At 33.1% G+C, this 13556-nt stretch overlaps 1 protein-coding gene across 1 annotated transcript; it reads right to left on the reverse strand.

Moving 5' to 3' along the window:
* Positions 1 to 1079: 1079 nt before the first annotated feature.
* On the reverse strand, positions 1080 to 12863 carry Smp_141320 (putative jnk/sapk-associated protein; the record flags this gene model as incomplete). The annotated part of the gene is made up of 7 exons (XM_018793312.1): positions 1080 to 1134; positions 2869 to 2961; positions 4056 to 4249; positions 5881 to 6084; positions 8278 to 8393; positions 11164 to 11509; positions 12612 to 12863. 7 exons carry the CDS (start codon positions 12861 to 12863, stop codon positions 1080 to 1082), a joined length of 1260 nt encoding a protein of 419 aa, XP_018647837.1.
* Between the last annotated feature and the right edge of the window lie 693 nt (positions 12864 to 13556).

Here is a 13556-nt window from a genome sequence, read left to right on the forward strand (position 1 = left end):
ATTGGACCCCACATTACTAATTCATTAAGAGTCTTGTAGGTTCTAGGTTAAATCCATGATGGAGTCATCCGTGCTCACTCCTCAATATTCTTATACTAGAATGAAACAGCTATTCTAGCTTTTAATAGTACTGTAGTGTGGTCTACTTATATCCATATAAGTAGTATATGGCAATGGTTAGACATAGAATGTATTTTGGCAGAAGACCAATAAGGAAAGAACTGAAATGAGGCGCAATTGGTAGAAAAATGCATGAACAATGGAATTAGAGAAGATGAACTGATATTTACAGAAGAAACAGTGAAGATTGAGATAATTGGTTGTTATTATGCAAATCAACTGTTTGTTGTATGGTTATCAGAATTTAGTGAAATAGTCTGTAATTTTTGTCGAAATACATTCGATTGTCCCCAACTAGTGTTCTGTTCACTACAGTACCCCAACTGAGATCAATCAATGAAGAATCACAACACATAAATTATTAATAATTTGAATATATTCTGTTTATTCATTTAAACGAATAAGAAAAAGCATTCATATGAATTAATTAATTATGGATATAACAATAAACAATTATGTAACCTCTTTTTTTAAAATATTTAAACAAAATTATAAAACAGTAAACAAATCATAAATAAATTAATTCATGACTAGAATGCTTACTACCAATTGAAATAAAGTAGTATTGGTAAATAGATAAATTTTATCACCAATATAAAATGATAAAAACAAATTAACCAATTTTACAAAAAGAAATACATATTATGAATAATGACAACAAAACTTAAAAGTAACAAATGAAGAGTTTCTTTTAATTCAATAGAAAGCACAAAATGATCAAGTTCAAATGAATTGAACAAACACATTTATATCACAGACGGATACAATCACTATGACTCTGATTAGAATTATTATGTATTATGCAATCTAAGATAAATAAACATTTTCAAATTCTTACAAAACAAATTACGTAATCTCCATCAAATAAATAAATAATCAAAAGGATTACAAAATGCAGATATTAACTCAAAAGAATCTTGTGTAGGGAATGTTATCCAATATAATCATCCACTATTGCTTCACGATAACATAGTTGTAGCACGTTCAGTTAAATGATGAAGAAGATTTTGAAAGCTAGAAAAAGAGAGATGAGTAAAAAGTAACAACAATAAAAAACAACTGTTAGACAGCACAAGTTAAAACATACTGATATATGTAATTTCAAACCACCGTTATACATTTATTTAGTCTTTCGAATAATATGTTGTACACACCTTTTTTTCCAATTAATGTCTGAATTGAAAGATATTTCAATGTTAAACAAGATGGTATAATTTAATTAAAACGAAAGTTTAACAACGGTAGAATCTACTCAGAGTGTGCATCAGTACTGAATTGTACGCTTCAAATTGGTACAATAGAACAAAATCAACAAGGTGAAATCATGTAATGTTAATCGTGACAAGACAAATTGCAAGCAGAGCAGTAGGAGTAATGTTAGCGTTAGCAATACTAGTATCATTATTATTATTGCTAGTAGTAGTAGTAGTGGTCAGTCAGTCAGTCAGTCACAACGTAGAACTTCGTACGTACGTACATCAGTTCGAGTTGCCATACCACATTAGCACAGAGATGAAGTTGTCGATTCAAATCCCATAGTGGTAAAGGTAGTAAGAGTATAAACAGTAATCCGAAAGATTAGGGTTTGAAGATGTCATTCAAGGAGTATAATAAATAAATTTGAAATAAATTTGGAAAGAGAAAAAGGAGAGGGACATGAGGAATTCAGAAGATTAGAAGTTGGTAGAACACAAAGAGTGGATGAACCTTCGCCATTGCAAACGATTTTGAGCCATGTCATTCAAGGTCTCTAACCATCGGATGCTATCATCTCGCGGACCCCAACCAGGTAGTCTACACCTACCAACATGGCTCAGTCCACTTGTCAGTGACTTCATGGATTTATGCCACGTTTTGATCTGGCCGCCCCTAGCTTCCTTCCAACCTACTCCTACACCATAAAACATTGCACGTCGGGGCAGTCGGTGGTTGGGCATACGTAACACATGTCCCAGCCATCTCAACTGATGAAGTTTCATTACTTCAATCGATTTGCCATACTTACCTAGTATCCGTTTCCTAACATCTGCATTGCTTACTCGTTGGTCCCAGGATATACGAGCAATGCGTCGAAGACACCTATGATCGAATACTAGTAGCCTACGAATATCCTCTACTCTTATGGGCCATGTGTCACTGCCATAAAGTAGGACGGAACGAACTGCTGCACAGTAAACCCGTCCTTTGGTTGCTAGACGGATATCTCGCCTACGCCATAAATGACGCAAGTTGGCGAAAGCTAGACGAATGGATTCGCATGATAGAAGTTAGGAAATAGTCTTAATAATCAAGATCTGAGAGAAGATCAAAATTAAGTGCGTCTGAACCACATCATACAACGTGCCAAACCACTGTTACGATAATCGTGTGGCCTTCAACCATATATTCTGCACCTACTTATATCACTCAATTCAACAAATAATCGCTTAATGGATCGATATCACGTTTCGGATTGGTCGACTCTAGTTTTTCTTAGCCAACACCTATACAGCATTAGACATTGCGTGTCAAGGTAGGCGGTGATCGGGTTTACATGATCCAAGTTCCAACAGCTCCAGTCGATGGAAATTCACTGCAACTGTATAACTCCTAAAAATAAAATCATTGAAAACAGAAATCCTTTTGATGAAAGTATTTTTGTAAATTATTTCTTAACTAGGATTATAAATTTAGTCTTAAAAAGAAGCAAACATCTTATTTTCCTAGCAGTTAAAACAGAAAATATTAAAAGAAAACTAATCAACCTACATCATTTTTATAGTTAAACGGTTTTCCCAATTTGGACGAAGTTTTTCAGGGGGTTCAGGCAACATAGGTCCTTCTACTTCTGGATCCTTTTGACTTGAAAAGAAGTATGTTACAAAAAAGGTTAACCATTGAACTCTAAGAGTGTATACATTTTTTATGGAATTATGTATAAAATAATCCTGTTTTTCAAGGGATACAGAAACACTATTCTACTCAATTGTTACCACTGTTGATGGTACAGGAATCCAGTTTGGTTTCATTTTGTAATAAAAAAGTCCATAACTTACTGGTCTAGATATACAATTTTCAATTACAGGATAATAGATTCTACCACTCGCTCACGTCAACACAGTTTCGTTTCAAGTTGGCCGGAAAAATACCTCACCAACTCCGAGCAAGACCTACCCCCACACACTTCCCTGTGGTTCCCTTGGAGACAATGGAAAACGTCCCACGGACTAACATGGAAGGACAAAAGGATATTATGCCGATCAAAAACGTTGTCGAGATACAGACTGATACTTACTCATGACACAAGCTATATGGGTACAAAACATCAAATATGGGACAGGAAACCATCTTAATCTCCTTGTGTAGCACCGATGCATAGGTCTTCGACTCAGGTATTTTATTTGTGTATGTAACTTATACTTTCAAAGCTAGAAATCAACAGGTATCTCGTTCCAGTGTCTGTCCCATACTTCGAAAGAGTAGATGCAGTAAATTTGGTCGTTTTTACCATAATTTACAGATGGAAGTGGCACTTCACCAACCCTCATCATAGGCGTACCCTAAGGTTTGTACAATTTCAAAACAACTTTCAATCACTTCATTTGATAACAGCTAGAAAGTGAGAAATACCTTAAACTTTTGTAATAAATGGTCAGAGGTAGATGGTAAGAAACCTTTAATCAATTGCAAATATTTCAGTCGTATCAGAAGTCAGTCATGACTCAAAATAGCTAGACGGTACCTGTTCAGACAGTAAAGCTGGAGTATCAGTTTAACAGGTTTGTCTTTCAATCCTCTCTAACCCAATAAAATATCAACATAGTGAAAGCGACAATGTTGATCCTTCCCTGGATTTCAGTAATTGTGTAAGTGATGTCGGTCTGTGACGAAAACAACCCCTCTGTCCCTCAATAATAACATTAAAAGTAGTATAATAAAAGAAAAGGATGACATACTTTTCTAACTCTAATAGTCTCAATTCTTCTTCCAATTCAATTAGTCGACATTTAAGTTCATTTCGTTCATGTAGCAGATAACGTAATTCTTCTACAGAGATATATTTATTAGTAGTATTTGATTCTTGTTCAAAATTAATTGATTCTAAACCTTGTCCAGCAGGTAATTGTAGTATTGATTCACATGCATTCGACTTGATGTTTTGAACAAGAAAAGTTAAATATAAAGGAGAAAGAAACAATGATTGACAGTATGTAGAGGAAAATTATTAACAATTTGTGGGTTGCATTGGTCATACATGTTGATCTCATTTGGGGCACTACTGAAAACTAAGGATCAATCTGTGATAATCTACAACACACAAATCAAATAAATCTCCATAAAACTTTCAACAGAACTATAATAGTCGGCTCTTTGGTAACTTGCTCCGACATGTTCCTGAATTCTGATTGAGAAGTCATGACTAGTGGAGTTCAGACATATCGAGAGCGAAACAGTTTTAATCACTGACATTGAATGATTACTGAGCTATCTTCGTGAACTACTTGAAATCGTAACGGTAACATTAGGTACTGACACAGTATTTGTAAGTTTCTCCCCCAGACCTGAATGTCCTTGATTCAATCTCTAGTGGGGCCCATGAGTGTGCACGGTTGCAGAGTTCAATAATGGGAGACAGTCGTCCGGTTCTCCTTGGTTTTCAATAATACCCCAACTGAGATCAGTCTGTGATGAAAAAAACACAAACTAAACTGTTATCTCCATAATCCACTCAAGATGAATACCAAAGGATTCTAAGTAATTGTAGCAGCAATAATAATGATAAAAAACGAAGCATTAAAAGTATGGTTTAAGAAGACGGAATCAACAGGTATACATGAAAGAATACTGGAACTTAAAATTTATAGAATGACAAAGAATGAATGCACCTGAACCGCTGGGACCGATGCTAAGCCATGTCACACAATGTCTCCACTCCAACCACTGATCGTGGTTATCACGCTGACCTCAACCAGGTAGTCTGTACCTAGTAACATGACTCAGATCGACAGTTAATAATTTCATGGACTAATGCCATGTTAGGATTTGGCTGCCCTTAAGCTTATATCCAAGTTACTCGTACTCTATCCATCACTCGACGTTGAGGAAGGCAGTGGTTGGTCTTATATAACAAATGTTCCCAAAACCTTGATCGACTGCTAATATATTAACTATAAGACTCAATTACTCGAGTTTAGATGAAAAGCTTCTTGAAAATAGTTTTAAATCTAGTAATGAAGTCGCTCAGATACAACTTCAGAAGAGTATTTACTTTCTGTTATTAAAGGCAATCAAACTACATATGTAATCATCACTGTTGATATATCAATATTTTTTTACTAACTCCTGAATATTAACAACATGAAACCATCCTAACTGTTATAATAATAATAATAATAATAATAATAACAGTTATGTTTTTAAGGCTATCAGTCGCGAAAATTGTGAAGCTAAAATATTTTTGAATACGTGTTAGGTGGTTAGAGATAGTGAACAAGAAACGCTCCTTGACCAAGGTTTCGAACCAGATGGGACCCATCAGAGAGTTGTACCTCTAATATTAAGGGAACTGATGCTCCCTAGTAAACTAAAATACAAATCATTGAGTATCACGACCCAAGACACCATTCAAACAGCGACCAACCTCATATAAGACTGGGATATTTACACTAACTTATCATTGAGTAGTGTCCGATGTCAATAAATTTTACATATGCACAAAACACAGTAATGACTAGCCAATGATATAAACAATCAAACTATGTAACCTGAAGCCAATATTACCATTATTCCAGATTGGCTATTATGTGACATATCGTCATTTGATAAATCTTTCAGTAAATTAGCCAATTCTCGTTCTTTTACACATAACTGTGTTTCAAGTGTAGCTTTTTCTGACACTAATTGACCAGTTTGACGTCTATGAGGGGCACAAGATGCTAATAATTGACCACTTTGACGAGCCAAACGACAAACTTCTTCTTCTGACTTTGAAGAAAAAACAAAGCCAACCAAGGGATACAGCAACAAAACAAGTTCAATATTTCAATAAACATCTACGTTATCAATCATTATACATCAATTCTCCTAAAAAATCATAAACTATCCCCTTTGGTTCTAAATCATAAAAACTCATGTAACTATAAAAGAAAGTTTACCATCTTATCTGAACTTTCTATTTGATTTCGAAAAGTTTCTGAAAAACTCAAAGAAGTTACGACTCAGCTATAGGTTACGCTAGACAACAGTTGAGATTTGTAGTTCAGATGCATGATTTTGGTGGAGTTTCGTCCTCTGAGTTAAATTGTTTAGTCGTGAAAATATGATTGTTCCTCTGAACAACACCATCAATACAAATGCTAGGTAGAAGTGGGATATTCAGATTTCTCCACATATGACTCAGTTTGTTCAGTTGACTTTGATCTTAATTGGTTATTTTTAGCCTTTAACTTGTTGTTTTCTACATATTCATTATGTCTATCTCTTTCCTTTGACCTGATTCTTGATTTTGTATTCGTCTATGGATTTTTAATACTATTTGTTATATTCTAGTGAAGATTAAATTACGGGTAACTTTTGAGAACTATTAATGGACTAATATCATATACATATTCCTATTGTATAACTATTCAGTAACTAGATTATGTATATCTATATTCCTCTTATTATAAGCTTCATTTTGACCTATAGACTATTATTATACGATTTACCATTCTTAATTTATGCTCAGTTTATTAGTTACAGTCTCCCAAGTTCACAGCCACTTTTTGGCTTTATCTTGTGTAAATGCTATTTCCTATTTTATGGTGTGATACGGTCTGTTTGGCTGATATGTTTGAAATAAATGATTCGCATAGTGGAAGCTGTTATTGGCGTACTGGACTCAACTGGAAGGGCTAGGAAAACAAAGGACACTAGGCTGCTCATACCGCTTGAACTCCATTGGTTTGGCACAGTACTAAGATTGTATAAGTCGCATTTCGATTGGCGAATAAATCACGTGATAATTAGCTGGGCTTAAAGTTACAACAATACTACTATCCAACAAATTAAAAAATAACACCTACAATACATTGAAATCATTAACCAACCTAAGTTAAACAACCATTAAAGACCTGAAATTACTGGACGGTCGTTTCGTCCTAATATAGGACTCCTCAGAAGTGCGCATCCTCGACCCCGTGGCCGGGAGTCGTAGATTGGTTGAAGTTAAACTTGCGCACCATTGGATCCCGACTCAGTCGTATAGAAATTAGGCGTTTGCAAGCGAGACAGAAGGTCCTACTTTTTTATCAGCAGCTACGAGGTCGTGGATGCGCACTGCTGGAAAGTATTATGCTAAGATGAAACGGCCGTCCAGCGCTTTCAGGTTTTTAGTCGTTGTCTAATTTATGTAGGCTCACGATTTCAGTGAAACTCAAAAATCTACATGACTCATACTGATTTACAATAAGTTTTATGAAAATTCAACAAAAGGATGAGGTTTTACTAGTAATGGCATCATTTGGTTGCTATAGTCCGATAAAATTATTATTTTTCGTTACTAAATAAATTTACTGCAATGGACTATGTCCACGATAAAATTTGAACCGGCAAACAGCATTAAGTAAACGGGGTTTTAGTGTTCTACCGATTGAGTTAGAAAATGTTGGTATCAATCCAGTCAATTCTAATTTAGTTTAATGTAAATAACCGACTTATGACGAGATTTTAAATCATACATAAATTACACAGTAAAAGTATGGCTACAATTCACTCAATATTGAATATTACACTTTAATATTGTAGTGTTCCTGTGAACACTGAAGATAATAAATCTATTCCCTAAGGTCTCAACTAGCAGATTACGACTATTTTTAAGATCCAAAGAACAGATAGTTTGTACCTCTAACTATTTTTCCACTCTAATTCGTACTAGTCAGTTCTGTACATTAAAAAAAAACAGTGGTTGGATTCGTGTAACACAAAACTTAACACCATTAAATCTCCTAATGTTAACACTAGTAAATGTATGATAATATTTAGAACAAAATATAAACAGAAATCATTTTAACAAGAAAGTCAAGGAAAATGATCACAACAATGTGGATCAAAGACAACACCGGAAGAACAACTGTAGGTACGAAGAGAAGAAAAAATAATAATAATAAAGAATAATCTAATCTGTTTAAATACACTTACTGCATCTAATGAAGCGCCAACTTCAGTTAATTCACGACGAATTTGTCGTGCAGTCTTGTAATTAATTGCTACACATTCTTTTAATTGTTGAACTAGTTGAAGATCAGCTGCACGATCTATAAAAAATCAAATACTAACTTGAATGTATCTATTGTAAACTTTTAAATAAACCATTTCCATTAAATTTATTACATTTATATAGAACATAATGTTAAATCACTTCATACACTTCAATAACCGAGTATCAGTGTAGAATTTACTTTGCCTATAAATAACTTAATCAAGTACATTTAGCAATACTATAGAATTATAAGGTATGAATTTCAATATAAAAAGAACTATAATCAAAACAAATAATATTTGGACTTTAATAATTTATCTGAATTATAAATTATTAATTAGTTAATACAAAATTATGAAGTGGATATAGTTATTTGAAAGACGAGGATAAGACATGCATACCGAACATCAATAGGAAGTGGAGTGTTATATCCCAGTGAAGATGTAAGTACAGGTAACTTTCAGGACCTATTAATGGACTATTATTCTATATATATTCTTATTGGTTAACTATTGAGTAACTAGATTGTGTATATCTATTTTCATCTTATTATAAGCTTCATTTTGACCTATGAATAATTAATGTACGATTTACTGTTCCCAAATTATGTTTAGTTTATTGATTACTGTATCCTATGTTCACAACCACTTTTTGGCTTAATCTTGTACAAATATTATTTTTTATTTTATGGTGTGATGTGGTCTGTCTGTCTGGTATATAAACCAAGTATGTTTGAAATAAATGATTCGCATAGCAGAAACTGCGACTGGTGTTCCGGACTCAATTAGAGGGGCCAGGCGGACAAGGGACCAATAAGGATGCTAGACTGCTCATACCAGTTGAACTTCATTGATTTGGTACAGTGTTAAGATCGGGAAAGTCATATTTCCATTGGTGGATAATTCACGTGGTGAAAAGCCGGACATAAGACCACAACAAATTGGCATACGTCCTAGATTTTATAAAGTCATAACATGGAGATAAATAATTATAAAAAATAGTCATGCTTATGTGAAAGATACAGTTTTAATTAACTGGTACATAAATAAGAGATAACACGTAATAGTATAGAGATGAGCTGAAAGCAACCGATGCATATATGTGTCGGGTCAAACGTCGTAAATTATCCATTGTCCAAACTTAAATAGATTTCGAAAAGTTCCCACATTATTTTTAGTTCCGGTTAGATATTTAAGGTTAGGATTAGGGTTTTCATTGAGAACTAACATCAGTTAAAATGTAAAACTGCTTTATGGTCATATGAATGAATGAATTCCGAGCAAAAATCAAAAAACGGTAATCCTAAACCTGACTAGTTTACCCATAAATCGTAATGCCATCAGGTTAAGTTTTGTTTCAGGACTAAGGGTTATAATTTAGGAATAATGCTAATTTGCCCACTACGTAAAATCCACACAGAAAGAATTGAGTATTCGATATGTTTAACACCATCATTTTTGTGCTATAATGACAAAACATAAGATTTCCTTTTTAATTTAAAAGTTCTGAGTACTATGTAGTTATTTCTACCGCTCATTTTGCGTAATTCTTGAATTTTGCAGGGAAAAAACTCGTATTTCTGTTCCTGATTACCTTGTCCTTGTACTGTACGTTTACCGGCTTGCTACGCTAATGACAGACTGAGTGAAAACGGTGAACGTTTAAAGTAAAATACTATCAGTCACTTGAGTTATAGACATAGTTAACAGCCATTTTGTATGCTCGGCTTCCATGTAACACGTTTTTTGTGTGTTAATAAACCGATACCATATGAATTAGTCAAACCGAAAAAGACAGATCGGAGTTCGATCCTATAGTACATTTGTTAAAAGTGAAGTTCTTTAACCACAGAGCCATTCTATCCACTACGATAATATTATGCGCGTCTCTGTGGACCAGTATCTTCTCCAGTTTAGCATTATGTTTTAAAATCGTTGACACTAGAGTAAAATGATAATCAAACAATAACCTTTTCACATAATTTTCATACATCAGCTGTGTCTCAGCTATAGAGAAATACTAATATGCAAATTATATATATATATATATATATATATATATATATCAACCGACAATTTGCAAATATTTTGTCGCATCAGATTAACAAACATATTTAGAAAATAATCTTTGAATTCATTAATTACTAAAACTTGCAGATCCTTAGAACTTCGTTCGACTGATATGAATTGGCGAAATTTGATAGTTCACGAACATAGTAGAGAAAAGAGAGCAGAACACAAAAAATGTTTCTTTTCAAAGTCAGATTAGTTATTTTAAGCGTTCAATTTTTTTCTTGTAGTTACATCAGACTTTACTTTACTTAATATCAAGCCATTGTTTCAAACACCATGGTTGAAATTAAATCATATGAAAGTAACATGATAAAAAGTTCAGTAAAACGAAATCTAGTTACTATTATACCATTAGAGTTGACTTTGATTGGAAACTTATCAAAATATACACTAAAACTTTTAGTTGTATAATTAGGAGTAATAAACATAAAATACACGATACTCTAAAGAGATATACTTGAATCAGCATGACTTATTACATGATTAAAACTCTAGAAAGCTCCTTATAAAGACAGTCTCATTGTAAAGAGCAGGTTATCACAGCTACTAACTGGGATCACTTTTTACTGATAGTAACTCGTTTTGTGAAGAGAATCCTTAAGTCCTCATAATCATTTTGCTTGATCGAAAGATCGACTTTAAACCATAATTTAGAGTTTAGTAAAAAAAGGACCATCTTGTTCCCGGTCAAATCACTATTTTCTATATTTCATATATTTAATTATTTAACCTACTGAAAATAAAGAAACCTACTTTCTTGTTCAGTTAACTGTATCCTTTCTTCTGTTTCCAATAGTAAACTAGACATCATATTAGATAATTCCTCCTCATTATGTTTATTTTTTAATTTGTCATAAATTTTGTCCATGTCAAAATTGGCTGAAACACCTTCAAGACCCAACTTTGCAGTGGCTAATAAAAAAGCACCTACTTTTGAATGATGAGGTGTTGGACATATAATATCTGATTTATCACACGTTACACAATTTCGTATGACATTGGGATCTTCCTGTTCTCTGACCTCTTTATGACAAGAAGAAATTAATTGATGCGTTAAACGAACATTTTCTTGTTCTAATTCAGTAATTTCTTGCAATAACTTTTGACTTTCACAATACCAGCTTTGTTCAAGTTGTTCCAAACTCTATAATTACAGGAAAATGTGATTTTTGAAGACCGAATAATTCTGAGACACACTTGATTGGTTTATTTTTATGGTATATTAACTAGAAAGAAGAACCCAGGACGGAGTTGGTTGAAGAACCTTGATCGACACCCTATGCTCCAAGAATGGTAACAGGCGTAAGCAATATTAACTGCTTATTATCAAATAAGTTCAACTATTTTATGAAATAACACTTTCTTGATGTCAGATCTTCAAGCACTAATGCTAGGCCTTCAGTATTCAAAGCTGAGCTGTGACTTAGTGGCGATGATGGTAGACTTTCAGTCAACAAGTCCCAGGTTCAAACCCAACTCCACACAATTGAGTTTGTCTAAACGAATAGTATCACTATTCCTCACATATAGGGTATGGATTGAAACTAAATACACAAATATGCACCTGGCAAACGGAAGTTAAGTAATAACATAGTATGAATGCATTTTTAAGGAGTACCAGTCTATTTCCTTGACAACCAAAGCTAATTAAAAACTCGAGTGAAATTTTTTGAGATGGATAAAGCAACAATAATTGTCTGAGAAACCATAATAGTATTGAAAGACTTACATTTGGATAATAGTGGAAGCACAAATTTTTATCAAACCTTCTAGAAGTATGTTAATAAACACCGCAGACATACACATTTGCTTACATCTTCCTGATTACTAGTGAATTTTAGGTGGCAATAAAAACTAGCATACGGAATTGAAAATAACAATTTTAATAAAATAAAAATTCTAACGGCATCATTAAATTGCCTTAGCCAAATATAAACCTTTTAAGTATACTTGCGATTCTAATGCTTCAGTGGGTATACACAAAAAATGTATTCCCCAAAATTCATTCTAACTCCATTTCTCTTTATACATCCGGAACAAAATGTAAAATCACTAGAATCATGGATGAAAAAACAGTTCTATGTACTTTTATCAAAAAAGCAGGTGAATAATAAAAAAATACAAATACCCAAAGTTAGTGGTTAAATACATCTATGTGAACTACATTATAACAAATCAAATATCTAGTAACTTGAACTGACTTTATCATATTTATCTTTAAGTATAATATCAGATTTCTGATCATTACGAAGTTCATCTGCAACTGTTTGAAGACGAGCAATTTCTTCTTTTTCTTTATCACAATAACTAGTACATGCTTCTAATTCTTCCAAAATATAGACAATTTTCGGCATTAGATCTCTTAACACATCATCACCATATTCATCGACAATTAACTGACATTCACGACCGATTGATAAAGCTGCATCATATACATCCATTGTAGTAAACATTGTTTATTGGTTTTGAGTCAATCTAAAGTTCTAAAAAGTGATATGAACAATAAATTATATTAATTAAAAGCCATAAACAAAGAAGCCAAAATACGAAGACCTTAGAGCAAGAACTTTCGATCAGATATAATTCCACATATAAAATAAGTACCTATTATGAGAAATTATTTACTTAAAGAAATGTAACTAGTCCCTGTCCAATATATTTAGCATACCATATAAAGTAGTTAGTTTGCTGAATGTGTTCAAATGGTTTTAAACAAACGTTTGACAACTACAGATCTAGTGTCTTTTACAATAAACACAACTAAAACAAATTAACCCAGTATTCAAAGAAGAATATTAGATTTACAAATTTTTTTCCTTTCCTTGAAATATTTCTTTTACCTACCATTAACCGGTCCTCAGCTCCAATCTCAAAGAACAATTTGACTATAGACTCATCTAGATGAATACATCTTGCTTTCTAAAACAATGCGCATATTTACTCAGGTCAGTTAATTTAAATTAAGATCACCGATTGACTAAACACATTTACTTAGAATTAAGCACAACGTTAGCTTTGTTAACTCAGTGGTTCCATTAAAGGCCAGTGACACTTTGCATGCATCTATTCCTGTATACTCTTAACATAAATGTCTTCTGCTCTTTGTGGTTATGATTCACACTTATAGTATAATAGGAAGTAATAGA

The sequence above is a fragment of the Schistosoma mansoni genome, chromosome 1 (assembly GCF_000237925.1).
Source record: "Schistosoma mansoni strain Puerto Rico chromosome 1, complete genome".
Classification (NCBI taxonomy): Eukaryota; Metazoa; Platyhelminthes; class Trematoda; order Strigeidida; family Schistosomatidae; genus Schistosoma; species Schistosoma mansoni.